Source organism: Physella acuta, unplaced genomic scaffold, assembly GCF_028476545.2.
Source record: "Physella acuta isolate Inbredline_101_S28 unplaced genomic scaffold, ASM2847654v3 ptg001696l, whole genome shotgun sequence".
NCBI lineage: Eukaryota > Metazoa > Mollusca > Gastropoda > Physidae > Physella > Physella acuta.
Genome location: NW_026733209.1, coordinates 54,341 through 74,342, shown reverse-complemented (window position 1 = coordinate 74,342; position 20,002 = coordinate 54,341). Strand labels below are relative to the sequence as shown.

General features: G+C 34.3%; 1 protein-coding gene and 1 long non-coding RNA gene across 2 annotated transcripts in view; both read left to right on the top strand.

Annotated features, from left to right (window-relative positions):
• LOC131929925 (32 kDa beta-galactoside-binding lectin) overlaps positions 1-7,382 on the top strand; it is a 28,019-nt gene extending 20,637 nt beyond the window's left edge. Inside the window, exons 7-8 of the mRNA XM_059286315.1 lie at positions 4,357-4,597; positions 6,811-7,382. Coding sequence (XP_059142298.1) covers positions 4,357-4,597; positions 6,811-6,918 — 349 coding nt within the window. The 3' untranslated portion in view covers positions 6,919-7,382. The remainder of the gene's footprint in view (positions 1-4,356; positions 4,598-6,810) is intronic.
• Positions 7,383-15,005: 7,623 nt separating this feature from the next.
• Positions 15,006-18,398, top strand: LOC131929923 (uncharacterized). Its single transcript, XR_009384039.1, has 3 exons — positions 15,006-15,185; positions 16,517-16,754; positions 18,247-18,398. It is a non-coding gene; the product is annotated as an uncharacterized LOC131929923 (long non-coding RNA).
• Positions 18,399-20,002: the final 1,604 nt, after the last annotated feature.

The window sequence follows — 20,002 nt, the reverse complement described above, 5'->3', positions numbered from 1 at the left end:
AAAAGTACGACGCGGTTCGACACCATCCGATCGCCATGAAACTTTGGGGAATTAATTAGAACACTCCAGGGAAGGTTTCTACAAAAAAATCATTTTTAATTTCGCAAGGGCGGCGCCACGGAATGGTGCGATTTTTCTTTATGTACGGTATATAAAAATAAAAGTCGATTTTGGGTTGACACCGTTCATCCCATAACCATGAGACTTGAGTTGATTAGAACACTACCTGGAAGATTTCTTGAAAAATAATTTTTTTTTTTTAATTTCGCAAGGGCGGCGCCTCGGGAGGGTGCTATTTTTTTCACTATATACGGTATATAAAAAATAAAAGTCGATTGCAGTTTCACACCATTCATTCGATCGGTATCAAACTTTGGGGAGTTGATTGGAGCACTCCAGGGGAGGGTTCTGCAAAAACATCTGTTGTAATTTCGCAAGGGCGGTGCATCGGGATTGTTAGATTTTTTCTTAATATACGGTATATAAAAAATAAAAGTCAAATGCGGTTTAACACCTTTTATCCGTGTGCCATGAAACTTTGAGGAGTTGATGATAATACTCCCGAGAAGGTTTTTCTGAACAAACTAATGAAAATATGATATGGGTGGCGCCTGCGGGGTTCGATTATCGCCAAACACAATTTGGCGCCCAGAGTTCCAGAGCGGCTATGTTAGCACGTTGCATTCGCTAATCGTGCACCCTGCCTCGAGGGTAAAGAGCAATACTATACTCAGCGTTAAGACTTCAAGAGGCGCAACCGTCGGCGCCCCGTAGATTGCACGACCCGCAGCGCCGGGCTTCCCTTCGAACACTATGATGCCTACGTTCATTAAAAAAAAGCTATACACTAACGACACGACGGGTAACAATAATCATTGACTATATTGAACCAGGCGCGTCCCACGGCGCCCTGCAGGGTTCAATTTAGCGCCCTGAACTTTCCCGTGAGCGCAATGGCACCTACGTTCATTCTAAACAGTGCGGTAGACAATGGATAATATGGGCCGTTACAGTCGCTCACAAAATTGAATCAGGCGTGTCAGCCGGCGCCCTGGTAGGGTGCAATCTGGCTGCAAACAAAAATTCAGTTTCAGACCCCAAAGGCTCACGCGGGCTGCTGAGGGCCCTTTAATACGTTTTTTTTTTAAATCAGGAAAATCAACCAATGTTAGATTATTAACACTGGGTTATTTCCTTTTTGTCCGTAAAAATTTAAGTTTAGAAGGGCAACTCAAATCAAAATTTAAAGTTACACTTCTAAAAATAACTTTGTAACGCGAGGAAATCCTTCTGTACAGTCTCGTCACTTTATGAAAGATGCAATTAGCATCTATTTTTAAACGATCCAATTGAAGGGCTCAGTGGAAAAAGTACTTAAGTTACATTTTGTCAAAAATGAGTTAAGACCGGTATATTATTTGACTACGTCCACTTAACCATCCCTGTAAATTTGGGCCATGGAAAAAGTACCGAAGTAGCTTAATTTAAATAATCTGCATCAGCTGTTTTGGTATTTCAATAACAATTTAAAAACTTTGCACTCATTTTTCTCAAAACTCTCAAAATACAGTTAAGTACTTTTTCCACTAAGCCCTTCAATTAGAAATTGAGATCGAGCTTCTAATAATTCACCGTTAGTAATGCTAACAAATTGCATCAGTCACACTGATGTTCTTCTTCTTCTTCGTTCTTAATTATTAGTGTTGAAGGGGATCGAGATTTATCTGCCAGTGGGTTTGAACTCGAGACTTTATTCGAATTTATCAATTTATCGAGCTTTTTGCCGACTCGACTACGCCTCCAACACAATTAAGCGTTACGTGTCAACTGGTTGTGCGCCATTGAGGCCATTGACTCCGATTTCAGCCTGCTTTTCTTTTTGGATTTGCTTCCATAGCCTTTGTCCAACCAAGAACAAACTACAAGGCAGCAGTTGTTTAATTTTGGAGTTGTCTCTCCTAGAAGAGTGGCTGTCCCCAGCTAACGAGCCTCATCTGCCCGAGGGTTCGAACTCGAGACTTTACGGTTTAGCAACCATGAGCTTTACCGACTCGACCACGCCGACCCCACTGATGTTCATAACACATCAAATAATTTTTTTTTCTACGCGTTAACGAAAAAATCCTGTTGATTTATGTAACTTAAGCGACTGCATCTTTGTTTCCGGTTACTATTTGGCACTCTGGGTTTTAGTGTGAGCACTATGGCGCCTATTTTAGTTGGAGCCAGGGGCCGTAGGCGGCGCGTCTGCGTTAGTGTAATCAGGGGCTCCCGAGAGCGCCCCTCTACGTCCCTGACACATGGGCGGTCACAGAAGTGTGTTCTACTTCATTATTTTGGTGCTGAGTGATTACGGTGGTGTTGGTATTCTAGGTAAACCGGTGTCCCTATATTTATGATCAAAGCGTAGGCATTGTTTACATTTAAATAACTCAGTTTTAGAAAAAGGTCACGCGTCTTAGAACATAGGATTGGTAACGCATTGATGAAAACCTTCTTATATATTTCATCAGACTTTCTTTTATTCCCGCAGCAACGCGCGGAGGCGGGTACGCTAGTAATATATAAAACTACAGGCGATGGCAACTCGGGATACAGGCATGATTCAAAATCCATTTTTAATAACTATAACTTTTTAAAATAGGATAAAATCTCGTAGGAAAAAGAATTGCACACCAATTGAAACTCCAAATAAAATGTGCATAATAGTGCGGAATATTATTAGTACTTTATAAACTCACATGCTCTTTTTAAGAAATCAGAAATAGCGTAAATTACTACTTTAGTCAACGGAAATTACTCAATATTTGCTAGAAAGCAAATAATTACGAGTGAAATTTAATTTCTCTAACTGAAATAGTACTCAAGTTATAGGTTTTTGAATAATTTAAAGTAGAATTAGTTCCACTTCCGGCTATCGGAAATCACTCAAAATTTGTTACCGAGCTCCAACTATGATATTATATTTACGTATGAAATTTCATCAACATAACTGTAACCGTACTCAAGTTATCGTGTTTACCGACAGACACACACACACACACAGACACATACACACATGGACTAGATTGCAAAACTATGTTTTCCGACTCAGGGGGGTGTAAAACGTCGAGATTTACAAAAAATCTCGATTTTTTTTTTGTACGATTACAAGATTTTCTCTATATTTCGTAAATACTAGAAAGTAAAAATGCAAAGTGTGGGAAAATTGTATTGCATAAAATACGTTTTAATAACAAGCTTTTATGTAATAATGCACTAAAAAGTAGAAAATAAATTATTTTCTTTGATGATATAATAATACACTACTTTTTAAATTACTATAAATACAAGCGTCTCTCTTCCTAAATATTAGTAAAGGTATCCAAAAGATATTATAGCAACCCACGCGTTTCTTTATAGTAATTTAATTGTAGTGTATTATTATATATTTAAAGAAAATCATCTCTTTTCTACTTTTTAGTGAATTATTGCACATAAGCTTGTTACTAAAATAAAGAATCCAAAAGTATAAGAAACCCATTAAGACGAAAAATCAGAATTTCGGTGAATTTTTTTTACGCCCCTTAATAAAGGTTACAAGTGAAATGGACTTACACTACGGTAATATTTGAATAAACATTACGTTAAAACTATTGATAAGAACTGTCTTATTATAATAGGCCTACTTTTTGAGCTACATATTAACTGAAAATCAGGAAAAAACCAAGTAAACAATAATTTTATCAATGATACTAATGTGCTATAAAACTTAGTAGGTACTTTGGTATTAGAGTTTGTCTTTCCGTATAAAATTCGATATAAATAAACTACTGCCATAAATCAATGTGATTTCAATGATACAATCCCAATAGTATTCAATTTAGATGAAATATTTGTTCATTTTTCATTCCATATAATTTCCAATAAATATTTCCTTAGCACTTCACCAAGACAACTGAGAATCCTACAAAACAGATTAAAAACAAATTTTACGTATTATCATACCATCTTTGCAGCCTATTGTATTATATTCATCGTAAACGTCTAGCATTATTTATTGTTCACGGAAATAAGTAAGATACACTACTCACCACTAAGGAAGACAATTTACCAATATTATATATATATATATATATATATATATATATATATATATATATATATATATATATATATAATTCATGGATCACAAGGTATATATTATGTAGAGAGCCCCTATAACAGTCTTTCCAGCGGTAGTTCTACATTTTTTTCTACATTTTTATTGTAACTTTGAGGAAATAATATAATCACATTTAGTATCATAAAGAAAAACAACCCATTATAACTTTAGACATTTTGTTTTTAATGGCTATTTTTTTTATTAATCAACAGATTTTATTTTAACTTCATACATGCCAACGTAACGGAAGAACCATCAGATTGCATGACTTCTGCTGTACAAGTACATTTTGATAACAGGCTTAGATACAGCTACGATAATAATAAAATCCTCGTAGCTTATAGGAACAGAAATCAAAATTGGAATACTAAATACATCCCTATCTCAAGCTTTCCATATGAAGTTAATGTAACATTCAGGATTCAAATTACCCTCCGCCTTAACCAGTTTCAGGTAACTGATGTAATTATATTTTTGCCGATGTCAATCTGCATTTGCATTTGCACGTATATATGCAAGTACTCGTGTATTAGCAAGTACATGTGCATGTGTATGTTCAAGCTCATGTGCAAGGACGTGTGTATGTGTATAAGGGTAATATCCATATCAAAACAAATTAGACGCATACTCAACGGACAGACAAAGCGTTGCGCAAAGTCTATTACTCGAGCGAAGTAAGGTTATAAGCGAGTATCAACTTGGCAACAGAGCAAAGCTAAAGACAAATAGAAAAGAAAACACAAAGGAGAAAATAAATACAAAAGCAAACACGAACGCAAATACAAAGGCAAACACAAACACAAACGCAAACTCAACGCATCAAAACGCAAACACAAACGCAAGCGCAAAAATAACACAAACTCAAACAAAACTGCTACGCTAAGAAAACACAAAAGAAAATGCAAACACAAACGAATACCAAAACTCCCTATTCGCAACAAGCAACACGCAAACACAGATACATGATAATCACAAACGCAAAAACAAACCTAAAAGAAAACGCAAACACAAATAGATTGCAAACGCGAACGCAAACACAAATGCAAAAGAAAATGCACAAAAATAAACTGGAGTGATATCCCCTAAACTTTCTCGAACATTCTTATATAACTTGGAATATAGACATGATTTTTAATTACTTAAACTTTTAAAAATAGAATAGAATCTCATAGAAAAAAGAATGGCGCACCAATCGAACGCCAAAACAAAATATACATAATAGTGCGCAATATCATTAGTACGTTATAATTTATATGCGTTTTTTGAGAAATCGGAAATAGCATAAATTAGTACTTCCGGTCAACGGAAATTACTCAAAATTTGACAGAAGGTAGAGAATTAGATCGTTTATTTACATGTGACATTTTATTGATCTATCTGAAATAGTACTCAAGTTATAGGCTTTAGAAAAATTCAAAGTAGAAAAAATACCACTTCCGGTTATGGGAACTCGCGCAAAAGTTGATCAGGATCTACGATTTTGATAAAATACTTATATATGAAATTTCGTCAACCTAGCTGTAACGGTACTCAAGTTATCGTGTTTACACACAGACAGACACACAGACAGACACACAAACATACGGACAAGATTGCAAAATTATGTTTGTCCGTATCAGTGAGGTGTAAAACGTCGAGATTTGTAAAAATCTCGATTTTTTTGCACGATTACAATACTTTCTCTGTACTTCGTATATACGAGAAAGTAAAAACAACACAAACGCGTATTATTCAACGATACCTGTCTAGTTTCAAGAATGGACGATTAGTGTTTGATGCTAACTTGCCGTTTGTACATTTTTTGTCAAATTGCTGAGAATATCGAGCAGAACAAAATAAAAGTAAGCAAAACGTGAGTTGCTGTATTTGATAATGTTGTTACCTTACTGATAATATATTCTAAAGTATATAAAATTACAACTTGCTTTTACTAATGTTTTAAAAATCATGTTGGGTAAAAACGAAATCGATAAAACATAACTTGATCGAGACAACAGCAAACTAAGCTCGCCCATTTTGCCCGCCGTGTATTTGAAAAGGGAGAAATCTAGCAGACGACACATTTCTGCTGAACGGCACAAAAACACTCTTAAAAAACAAACCCACCCTATCACTGAAAATCAGTCTTATCATCGTAGCCATTTAAAAACAAATTCATTTTTACCAATCATTTTCTAGGCTACCGATTAAATCGGATAAATTAATTTGTATCAAATTTAAGGTAAATAAATGCAGTTTTTAATGTTTTAAGTCATCCAGAACAATAATGAAGTTTAATTCTTAGGCGACACTCTATAATAGTTGCCATGCGGGTGGCACGGGTTCGAGACAAATCAAGTGAATGTTATTTTTTTTATGTGAATAATAAAGTTGCCTTTCGAGACTTCGCGGGATACGGGGAAGGTGAAGTAGAGTTCACCTGTCTCTGTGACCTCAGCTTATAAAGGATAGTGTTGACAGACCCATGATCAGCCTGAAGAGTGACGTCTTTTTGAATGTGGGGTCTGACATTTTGTGACGACGTGTGACAGTAGGAATAGAAAGGAAAATATAAAAATCTTGAATCAAACGTGACGTCATTTATGAATTACCCACTGTTATTCGAGAATAACGGGTAGTCTAGTAGTTATTTAAATATGTTCTTACTTCTTTTTTACTTCCTACAGTTCCGCATCAACGATCAGATGTCATTCACTTATGACCGTCCAACTGATGGAGTAGCTAGAATGTGCTATGCTGATTCTGTTGTCGTCAAAAACGTCTTGACAACATAGAAATCAAATAGCTGTTACTGACTAAGTGTTCCGCTTAGTGAACACCCAAATAAATTTTGTAACTTAAATGTTTAATTAATTTAATCCAATATTAGTACTTTTAAGTGCCGTACAGAGATTAATTAGAAGCGGTGGATGCATTAACATTTACATTTTTTTATTATTTATTTATTTATTTTCTTCATTTTTTTCACATTACACCTGTCAATGTTGTTGTAATAAAACCTTCAAAACACAAGAATGAAATGCTGCAATATAGTTGGATATAGCTTATTAAAATTAAACGCCTTCACAACATAAGTGTGTGTGTATTCGTTTGATAGACAAAAATTTTTTTCATATATTTAATACATTTGATTGCAAACGCTACCTAAGTTTTAGATACTAAAGAAACTTAGAAAACGTGTTGGGCACTATTCTATTAGTTGACTAATAATTATTGTAATTAAATTTATTGTAATATATTTAAGCCCAATAAATGAAAAAGAGGCGGGGCGAGTAATTTGTATAATTTTTAGTACTGTAAATATTTTTGTGTGGAGTTCCTAATGTATAGTGTATAGTGTATATTATCACCTTACATTGATTGCAGTTTATTATGCTAATAGAAGCAAAAGTACTGGCATCAACTGCAAATTAATTACAGTATTTTTCTTGTTACGGGGTGTATATCCAATGGTTAATGTCCGGTGTATGCTCAATGGTTTATGTCAGGTGTGTGTACGTCCAATTATTAATGTCCGTTGTATGTCCGATGGGTTATGTCGGGTTTGTGTATGTCCAATGCTTAATGTCCGGTGTGTGTCCACTAGTTCATGTCCGGTGTGTGTATTTGCGATGGTTAATGTCCGGTGTAATTCCCATGGTTGATGTTCAGTGTGTGTCCAGTGCTTAATGTCCGGTGCATGTTCATTGGTTATTGTCCGATGTATGTCAAATGGTTTAAGTCCAGTGTGTGTCTAGTGGTTGATTTATGAGGGTGAATGGCCAGTGATTATTTCCGGCAGTCATGAAAAATCACGTGAATGGTTTGTACCGTTGAACGCCGTAGAGAATAAAATAGAACAATTTGAACCATAAAACAGTTGATACTGATGTGGTTACAAAGACAAACAGTAACACAATTTTGACTCAGCCCGACAGTGAAAAAACGTCTCAACTAAATGCCACGATATCCAAAGAAAATGCCATGATATCCAAAAGAAAAGACGTGTGAAAAAGGCTGCCTAAATGTAAATATTACACCGATTTATATCTCAGTACTTCATCATATACAGAGTATAGGATGAAGTAATTTAAATAGGGCTGAAATTCTAAAAACAGAGTCATCAAAATCTAGGCTTTTTACTAGTGGAATAAACGGGATATTACAATTTTGTCTGTATGGCTGTGTGGATGTGTGTCTGTGTTTCTCTGAACACAATAACTTGAGTCCCGTTACAGCTAGGTAGATGTAATTTTATATATAAGTATAATACCAAATTTATAGTACTGTCACAACTTTTCATTGACTTCCAGTAACCGGAAATGGATTTCATTTTACTTTATCAAAAAGCCAACGAAACGATCTAATTCTTTGTTATCTACCAAATTTTTACGCAATTTTCGTTTTTTTTAAAAAAAGGATTTTGCATTTATAAAGTAGGCCTACTAATGTTCCGCACTATTATAGAAATGTTGTTGTCTGTTCGCTTGGTGCGCAATTTATTTTTTTCACGAGATTATATTACATTTCTAAATGTTTAACGGTACTCATGTTATTTTCTTTTGAGGAACCGAACATTTTATATAATATGTAATTTCATCAACATAACTAAAATGTACTTAAGTTATCGTGTTCACAAACAAACAGACATACAGACAACTAGCGAAAACAGGTTTTTGCTTCTCTGGGAAGGGAAAAATCACTTATTTGCTTGAGTACATTGCTTCCTCTATACTTCGTATCGGTGAATGTAAAATTGGACAAAGGTTGCTTGCATCTTGTATAACGACCACCCTCAAAACGTGTGTATGTTTTTACTCAGTATTCCTTTCGGCTTGTCTATAAAACATAGATCAAGGCAATAGTTTGTCAACTAACTTGATTTTGTTGTAAAGCTCAAGCTTTGAAAGTTTGGTATCAACATTCTACATCTCTATAATATTATAAGAAAGAATAGCATTTTACATTGAGTAGTGTAATACCATTTTAAAAAGATACTTTTTTGCTTTATTTTTTTGTTCTATTTTTAACTGATGCATATGGTTAAATATGCGCAATAGGGCTATGAAATTAGCAAATTATATATAAGTAAAGCATTTCCATCAACGGTAAAGAAATATCATTTTTTGTTTATTTTAGGTTTATTCATTATCATCATTTCCCGTTCATGCCCAAGACACATGGGGCAGATGAAGTAGAATTATTCCGTCCGAGATTTCACAAGCATGTCTCCCACTTTAACCAAGTGCCAGTTTTATATTTTGATTATATAGTCCTTCATATATCATTACACACACACATATACATAGGCCTATATATATATATATATATATATATATATATATATATATATATATATATATATATATATATATATATAAACATATATGTATATATATATATATATGTATGTGTATAAATATATGTATATATGTACGTGTACATGCACGTGTACGTGTACGTGTACGTGTACGTGTACGTGTACGTGTACGTGTACGTGTACGTGTACGTGTACGTGTACGTGTACGTGTACGTGTACGTGTACGTGTACGTGTACGTGTACGTGTACGTGTACGTGTACGTGTACGTGTACGTGTGCGCGTGCGCGTGCGCATGCGCGTGAGTGTGCGTGTACGTGTACGTGTACGTGTACGTGTACGTGTACGTGTACGTGTACGTCTACGTCTACGTCTACGTCTACGTCTACGTCTACGTCTACGTTTACGTCTACGTGTGCGTGTGCGTGTACGTTTACATGTTTTATATATTGTAATAAAGATTAAAGCAATGATTTCAAATAAACAAATCCAATTATTTTTAATGCAGGCGTATTGTCACAGGTGTTGCTGTAATAAGTTTTGAACTCTATCACTGAGCAATTATTTTATGTATTACCCGACAATGTAAAAAGGTATAACTTTTGAAGGGTCAAGGTGCAAGATTTGGAAGTAAAATAAAGTAAATTCTGTCTCGTTTAATAATATTTTCGCAAAACGTGAACATTTTTTAGTATATTATTATGTTGAACTAGCATTCACGAGGTTAATCTAAAAGTTTTGTATAAGACGTGGGGCATAACACTTTGTTTTGTTTTCCATCTTGATGACTGTAGAGGCTAATACCTAATTAAAACGTGTGCCTTTTTTATCAGTGTGGTAATGTGCGTGTGTGTGTTCTTCTGTATGTTTGCATATGAGCTTATATGTATTTATGTATTTCAGCGTCCTTTTTTAAGAATTTGTAAACATACGTGTGATCTCATTTATGAATTAACTAATTAATTGTTTTGCGCAGACGAAAAACATTTAAGCTATACAAGAGACGAATAGTTACTTTGAAGGAAGTTAAGTTGGTATAAAGCATATTATCTCTATGCTGACGTTTATGTAAATTTGAACTCCGCCACTGCAAACTTACTTAGGTAACATCTGCGGATGACATTGCATACGTGGACTGTCTGACTGAAGTTTAACTGCCTTAGTCCACCGCCATAACTGTAATAGTCAGCAAAACGTAGAAAGGTGGCAGAAAACATATTGCATTTTAAAAAAGAATATTGTTTGAACGCAAAGATACACCTTGTTGGCAGTTAATTTTTCTATCACATCGTAGGGTAATTTGAGCTCTGTTATTATCTTATATTATTTTAATTTTTTATGCTTATATTAAATCAGGCTATTGCTTTGAATGCTATTCTCTCTTTACACCGGTAATGTTTCTTTAATTATTTAAAAAGTCACAAGTCAAGTTAGTTAATCAGTCATTGTAATATTGAATAATTGAGACAGTACACAACTAGTGAAGTTATCCGTTTTGGTTTCAGCCTTGTGGAAGAGCGAAGGTCAAAAGGGAGATAGGCGTAAGAGCTGAGAAAGCAATATTCAGATTTCCTTCCCCTTACATAAAAATGGACAGTGCGTCTGGGGTATACAAGTTCTTTATGTCACGTTACGAGTGGTCGCATAGTTGGATGATCATATTTTAGTTAGTCTAAATAAACCTCAATAAAAGCGTAGGGGAGGGGGGGGGAAGGGAGGGTGGTTGAGTGTCACATACTACACTAAAAAAATATAAAGCAACTTGAAAAAGTATCTTTTTAAGACTTTAGTGTCTCAAAATTTCATCGAAGCTATTTTATTAGAGAACCAGTGATATATGATTAATCTGAATTTTCATTTATTCTAAGATCACAGCATCGTGAGCGACGGGTACGCTAGTTATTTATGTTTATTCAGAGAATATATTTATGTATCCTACATATTGATACATTTAGTTGAAGACACACGTAACATTTTATTTCAAGACCAGTGTACATCCTCAACATGTTGAAGCAGCTTCTTGCGTTTGTTTTTCTACTGGCAAGTGTCTCGACTGTGTATTGTGGAGAAATACTGCAAACGACACATCCGGACAACAGCACTTTTCAACGCCAATCAAAACGAGACGTTGGTTCAACACAGGTTGATAATTACTACTATTACTTATGTCATGTCTAGAATCTAAATAAAATGCTAGTAATTACACAAGAAATATAATTTAATTCCATTTGTAAAATATTACGAATTTCTAAATGACAATTAATGTGCTAAATGCAAAATAAACATTTAGAAATCTGTGAGTTCATTTATAACTCGAAAACTCCATCGTATTACCTATTTTAAGATTAGAAGAGTCATCATGCATCTGTGTCTACACGTGACATAAATTCATAATCTAATAACTTTACATTGACACAAACTATATGTTTTGTAAATGGTACATAGCTGAAATTATAAAATCAAACATACACATACCCGCACGCATATATATATATATATATATATATATATATATATATATATATATATATATATATATCTGTGTGTGTATATAACATTTAAATTGGATTTGTGTTTTTCACAACTAGAACCCAATGAGCGGGTACCTAGTTGTAAAATTGAAATCGAAAAAAACGACTGAACGCATATATATATATATATATATATATATATATATATATATATATATATATATATATATATATATATATATATATATATATATATATATATATATATATATATATATATATATTTATTTATTTATTTATTTAAAAATTCTAGTTACCAAAATTAAATGTCCCCAGTACACTTTGCCTTACTGTGGTGATATTAGACATCCAGTGTTTGATGGTAAAGAAATCTACATTGAAGGAGACATTCTTGAACGGCCCCACCGGTTATAAAATAAATCATTTCATAGAATCTATATTGGAAAAAAATATTTATTTTCAATGAACAAATCTATGACTTTCAACATACTTTACGTTTTTAACTTATCAAACCTTTTTATCTTAATTCTAAACTGTCTAAAATGATTAAGTACAATGTATGTAGATTTACTGTGGACCTGTGTGAGACTACAACTTGCTCCCCGGACATCGAAATGCAGGCCGACTATCGTTTTGCGCAATAGAGATTGTCTATAAATAACAGAAGGAATCTGCAGTGGGGAACGGCAGCATTTTACAGTGTGAATCTTTTAGAAGTAGGAAAAAAATTAAAAATGACAGTTTTGATTAAAAGCCAACTATTCAAGGTAAATTTTGCTTATAGTTACATTTAAATTTACGATACTTAATGTTTGAATATTATTCACATAATATTTAAGATAGTACACGGAGTTAATTTTTTTAATGTATATTTTACTAGATATTAGTCAACAAGGAAACTTTTGTTTTGCTGGCAGACGTTAGGGTGCCAAAATTAAAGTATATTCGGATTCGTGGGACTGCTAAAATTGATTGGATTTTGTATTCAAGAGACATATTTTAATAATTAAATATTTTCAATTTTATATTAAGTTTCTTTAAATATAAATTTGAATATAGCAAATATCTTTCAGGATACATGTTAATTGCTCGATTGAACATATTATAATTTATATATATATATATATATATATATATATATATATATATATATATATATATATATATATATATATATGTATATATACTGATGTATATATATATATATATATATATATATATATATATATATATATATATATATATATATATATGTATATATATATATATATTGAAAAAGAAAAAAAAATTGTGAGATTAGGCTATGCGTGGACTATAGGCAACTGAATAAAGTTACAATACCTGATGCTGAACCCATGCCTAGTCAGGAAGAGTTATTGATAAAATTATCTCAGGCTAGAATTTTTTCTAAATTCGACTTATCAAGGGGTTATTGGCAGATTCCCATTAAGGACTCATCAAAAAATATACATCCTTCATCTCACCTTATGGATTATACTATTGGAACTTCATGAGTTTTGGCCTAATTAATGCACCGACCACATTCAACAGACTCATGCGGAAGGTACTAGCTAACAACCTTGACACTGTTGCATACCTGGATGACATCTGCTTGTTCTCTGATACTTGGCAAGAACATATGAAGGGGCTGGAGGCGTTATTAAAAACCTTAAGACAACATGGATTGACGGCCAGACCTAGTAAGATTGAAATTGGCATGCGTGAAATCCAGTTCCTGGGCCATATTATTAGCCACCAGGTTATAAAACCTGTGGGGGAAACTGTAAACCAGATATTAGATCTACAGATCCCCAAAACAAAAATGGATGTTAGACGTTTGTTGGGACTGTGTAATTACTATAGAAAATTAATCCCAAATTTTGCTAGCCTACTCCATCCTATTACCGAACTGACAAAAACAAAGGGCACTGATGTGAACAGGGCAATTAATTGGAGTAGAGAATGTGATGACACTCTAAAGTATTTGAAAAACTGTTTTACACAACAACCTATATTGAGATTGCCTGACATGAGTAAATTATTTACACTATTATGGTATATGAGCCTGTTTAATGCAGGAAGTAGACGGACACTTTCATCCTGTACTGTACATCAGTCGGAAACTCTCTCCGGCAGAAAAGGTCTATGCCATAATAGAAAGGGAACGCTTGTATTTTTAAAAAAAAAAAAGACACATCTATATATATATATAATTCTCTTCTGGGATCAGTTAGAAAACAAGCTGCAAGCGCGCCTTTGCAGTCCCCTCTCTTCCTCTCTATCACTATCACTACCACCCCCACCCCACCCCCACATGATCTGGTGAGCGGTGTTCACTCTGTTTACATTTTACAATCACAGAGACGGGTTTGGTGACGGCTATTAGGGGCAGATAATTTAGTTTGAAACGATTTTAAACTTAGAGAAGGTAACTAAGAGGAGGCTGCTTTCACTTGGGGGGGGGGGGGGGGGGGGGGTAGTGTTTTTAAGCAAATATTTTCAATGGCAGCATTGGTACTGTCGAATTCACAAATTATAAATTACTGAAAAGTAGAAAAAAAAACAACTAAATAGCGGCGTATGATACGCAGCGGGTCGGCTCGTTCTATATAAATAGTTAACCTCTTTGTTTTTTTTTATTAAAAACACTTAATTATTAAGCAGGTGTATTTTTTTTTTTTTTTTTTTTTTTTTTTTTTTTAATAATGCAGGTGATGAAGTATCGTAGTTCTAGAGTTTGGGAGTACTGATTCTTGTGGTATTAAGGTATCGAATTATATTGACTGTTAAAGTGTAGTAGTAGGTCCAGTGAAATCGTTGTTGATTTTGAGTATCGTTTGCAGAGTTTCTTCCAGGCATCTCTTCGGGCAAGTAAAAATCTTACCGCCCCCCCCCCCCCCCCGAACGAAATGAAATTTATATATTTTATATAGAAAATATATACTTTTAACAGTGTCCGCCCCCCCCCCCCCCCCCCGAATTAGTTTTTAAGCAGGTGTATTGCATCTTAAACACTCAGAGTTTAACATTTGTGTAGATTCATTGAGGGCTATTTCATTTTTTAGCTTTTAGCCTAATTGATACAATATGAAACGAAGGGTTTAGCCTCAATAGATCAAATGCAATTAAAATTTTATATCAGACTTGTCATTGATATTTTTTGTCCGATTGTCAGCCCAAATATTTTCGTTTTAACGAACATCTTGAACAACAGAGACTAGTAGTAATTAGACATCCAACCCGAGCTTTCAGGTAAGCCTTACAGTATTACACAAACTTATTAAATAAAGCGGGATGATCTGCCCTAAACTATTTTGTATTTTACAAGGTTTTAAATTGAACTAGACTACTCGTTATCCTTGGATAACTGTGGGTTTCGGCGGTCATCCGTAAATGGTGTAAATGGTGTAAAGTTTGTTTGGGGTTTTTTAACTTTCTCCACGGTCACGCATCGTCACTAAAACCCAGACCCAACATTTAAATAGATTTCCACTTTTAACAGCACCCAAGTCACTGATAATTGCTCTAAATGTAACAAACTGTGAACTAATGCAAATTGTTTTGAGTCTAAGCAACAAAACTTGGATAACAGAGTCCAGTGACACTAAATATGTATGAACAATGAAATTTTCCTAGAGTCAGATATCCGTTTTGTATACCCAGTGTTGCTTATACTCCGTACGAATATCACATTTCTCAACCAGCTCAGTGGCTTTGTTCTCAATCTGCTCAAATTCTGATTCAGATTAATTTCTCCAGCTTCTCTTTCATTTTACAAAAATCTGAATTAATGTGTATGCATTTATGTATGTGAACACGATAACTTGAGTACCGTTACAACCAGTGTAATGCAAGTACTGAAAATAAACAATTTAACTGAGTAAAGGGGACTTACTTTAATCGGATTAAAAATCCTGAATATAAATGTATCAAAATCTTGGAGTCATACGCGTCATCGAATTGGAAAAACTTGGCTTTGCAATTTCGTCCATGTTTCTGTGTGGATGTGTTTATGTCTGTGAACACAATAATCCGAGTACCGTTACCGCTAGGTTGTCGGAATTTAATATGTAAATATTATATCAAAGTTGTAGTTTTGTATAAAGGTTTCAGGGATTTCTAGTAAACAGAAGCGGATTTTAAATTACTTTCGATTTTTCAAATATATCACATCTAGTAACAGATGAAATAAATATAACCCATCTTAAATTTAACCCATTTTCATAACCAGATTCGTAGCGACTCTTACCGACACCCGGGGACAAATTTTCACTTTGGCGCCCCCCCCCCCCCCCACTTCAGAAACAACCTTTTAATTTTTAATTTGCACCCACCCCCTCAAACTTTAAATTTGCACCCACCCTTTCAAACTTTCAATTTGCACCCCCTCTCCCCATATACGTTTTATATTTTTAATGCAAAACTGCAGCTAAAATGAGATTTTAATTTATTTTTCCAACTCATATTGGCGCCCACTAAAGTAGGCCCGGGGACATATGTACCCGCCCCTTCCTTCTCGCTACGCCTCTGTTCACAACACGTAGCTATTACATTTTTAAAATAATTTTTTTTTTAATCGCCAGATTTTTTTTCAACTTCCTACACGCCAACCAAACCGAACAGACGTGGGATTGTGGGGCTCAAATTATCCACTTACATTTCGACAGTAGGATTTATACGACCTCCGGCATTAGAAAACTATACTTGAATTCAAGAAAAATTGGACGATGGGGTCCAGATTTTTTCATGCCTCTCCCCTTTCCATATGAAATAAATGTAACATTCAGAGTTCAAATCACGCTTCGCCAAAACCAATTTCAGGTAACCAATATGAATATGTTGTTTGCGTACCCGTAGGTGTAGGTGTAAATATAGGTGTGCGTGTGCATAGGCGTATGGTTAGTCGTAGGCACAGGCGTGGGCATAGTCATAGGCATTATCATAGGCATATGTGGAGCTATAGACGAAGTCATAGGCATAGGCAATGTCATTTTCATAGAATTAGACATAGGTATAAATTTAGGTATTGGTGGAAGTGTGCGTGTATGTGTAGGTGTAGTGTAAGTGTAGTGTAGGTGTTACGTGTAGATGTGCGTGTGCATAGGCGTATGGTTATTCGTAGGCATTATCATAGGCATAGCATAGGCATATGTGAAGCCATAGGCGTAGTTTTAGCCATAGGCAATGCCATATTCATAGAACTAAGTGAAGGTGAAAGTGTAAGTGTAAGTGTAGGTCTAGGTGTAGGGGTAGGTGTAGGTGTAGGTGTAGGTGTAGGTGTAGGTGTAGGTGTAGGTGTAGGTGTAGGTGTGTGTGCAGAGTTTCTTCCAGGCATCTCTTCTACCCCCCCCCCCCTGAAGAAAGTCTACCCCCCCCCCGAACGAAATCAAATTTATATAGAAAAATTATACTTTTATCAGTGTCCGCCCCCCCCCCCCACGAAGAAAGTCTACCCCCCCCCCCCGAAAATTTCAGGTGCCCCCCGGAGAAAAAAGTCTGGAAGAAACACTCGGTGTGTGTGTGCGTGTGCGTTCGCGTGTGCGTGTATGTGTATGTGTATGTGTTTGTGTATGTGTATGTGTATGTGTATGTGTATGTGTATGTGTATGTGTATGTGTATGTGTATGTGAGGGTGTACGTGAAAGTGGAGGTGAAGATGGATGTAGAGGTGTGCGTGTGTATATGCGTAAGCTTATGCATAGGTATATGTATAAGAATAGTCATAGTATAGTATAGGCAGAGGCAGAGGCAAAAAAGGCATAAGCAATTGCATTTGTTGAGTCCAGTGTTTCTTCCAGACTTTTTTCTCCGGGGGCACTTGAAATTTTCGGGGGGAGCGATAGACTTTCTTCGGGGGGGGGCGGACACTGTTACAAGTCTATGTTTTCTATATTTCGTTCGGGGGGTGCGGTAGACATTTTTTGTCTACGTCTACTTAGATGGAGATCGAGAAGGAGAAGGAAATGACGGAAAAGTATATATCTAACTACATAACCATCTCCATCTGCGCATCTGAACCCGCATACGTACGCATACGCGTATGCGAATGTATACGTACATGTATATATAAATATTTATTTATTTATATATATATATATATATATATATATATATATATATACATATATATATATATATATATATATATATATATATATATATATACATATATATATATATATATATATATATATATATATATATATATATATATATATATATATATATATATATATATATATATATATATATATATATGGTGTGTGTGTGTTTAATTTTTCATATTTTCTTATATCTTCTCTACATCCAACAGTTCCTCTTCAATGACAAGGATTCTTACAATTATGACTACTCAACTGATGGAATAAAAATCATATGCTATCATGACAGCGTGGTAGTCCATACCATCTATACAACATAGAAATCAAATTTTAAAATGTATGAACTTTGTATGATTAAAGTTCCTGTTTATTGATTATCGTTTATCCTATTTTAAGCTTGGGCGTATAAATGTTTATGAATAATATATGTGTACATTAAGTGGCGTTAAAAGATTAGTTATAATATTATTATTATTATATATATATATATATATATATATGTATTCTAATAAAACTATATATATATATATATATATATATATATATATATATATATATATACATATATATAGTTTAATTAAACTACATATATATATATATATATATATATATATATATATATATATATATATATATATATATATATATATATATATATATTATATATATATATACAGATATATATATGGCCTACTATAGTCAGCCCGGCAAGGCACTGCAAAGGCACTGTGAAAAATGGTTCCCAGAAAGATGCGCAACGTGAAAAAGCGCAAAAAAAAATTGTCAACGGAAAAAAGCGCAAACAGAAATAAGCACAAACAGAAAAATCGCAAACAGAAAAAAAAGCGTAAATAGAATAACCTAAGACGTGAACTTAAACAAAAATATAAATCAACCCTCACCCCTAACCTCAAGTATTTTTGAATTTTAAAAATGAGGTTTTAAGCGGTGATAAAAAAAATAATTAATAAACATAGCAGCTTTAAAGCTCTTAAAAAAACCTGAATTATAATAATAGCAGCCTTTTAAATTATGAAATTTTAGATTTATTATATCCTAAAACACGCTTTTATTTCAGAATGTTATATAAATATTTAGTAGCAAAATACATAAATAATAAACTTATTAGGACCCGTAGATCGTCTACCGCTCATTCCCCCCCCCCCCCCCCCCCCCCACACACACGAAGAAGTTATAATTTTTACAGAATAAATATATTACGGAAAAGTTAGTCCGTCCAACGCCGAAAATTTACATCGACCTCCCCCCCCCCCCCCCCCGCCTACCCGGCGGTAAAAAACACAGTCTGCATGATTGAGGTTTAGTGGCCCAACAAGGAGAGCATAAAATAGTAGATGTATGGTCTAGCTTTAGTATGTATGCGACCTGTGTTTTTTAGAGGATAGCCGACTAATTTTTTATATTGGGGGGGGGGGTGTACTGGGTACGGTAAACGATTATATTTTCTACATCAATTCTATTACGTTGGTTTGGCGCAGTAGACGTTCTTTTGGTAGGGGGGGGGGGCAGAAGAGACGCATGAAAAAACTATGAATGCGACATTTGTCATGGGTGACCTTAGGGGCAAATGTATGAAGATATACACAAAAATACCGGAAAAGCAAAATATATAGTAAGGGTTAGTATTAGTATTTCGGTTAAGGCTAGGGTTATAAGTTGTTTCATTTCAGAATCATTTCCGGTTCAATTTAAAATACAGTTCCTGAATAAAGTTCCTTTTCCAGTTCAATTTTGTACCAAATAAGGTTCCAATTTCAGTTTATTTTTTAGGTTGCGGTTAAATTCCATTTTGAGCAATATTTCCGTCTCCGGATTAAGTTCCGTTTTCACTTAAATTTCGTTACCTGTTAAAATGTCCGTTTCCGGTTAAAGTCACATATCCGTTTAATTTTTAATATATTTTCCAGCTAAATTTGTATTTCCGGGTCAATGACCGAAATCAGTTAA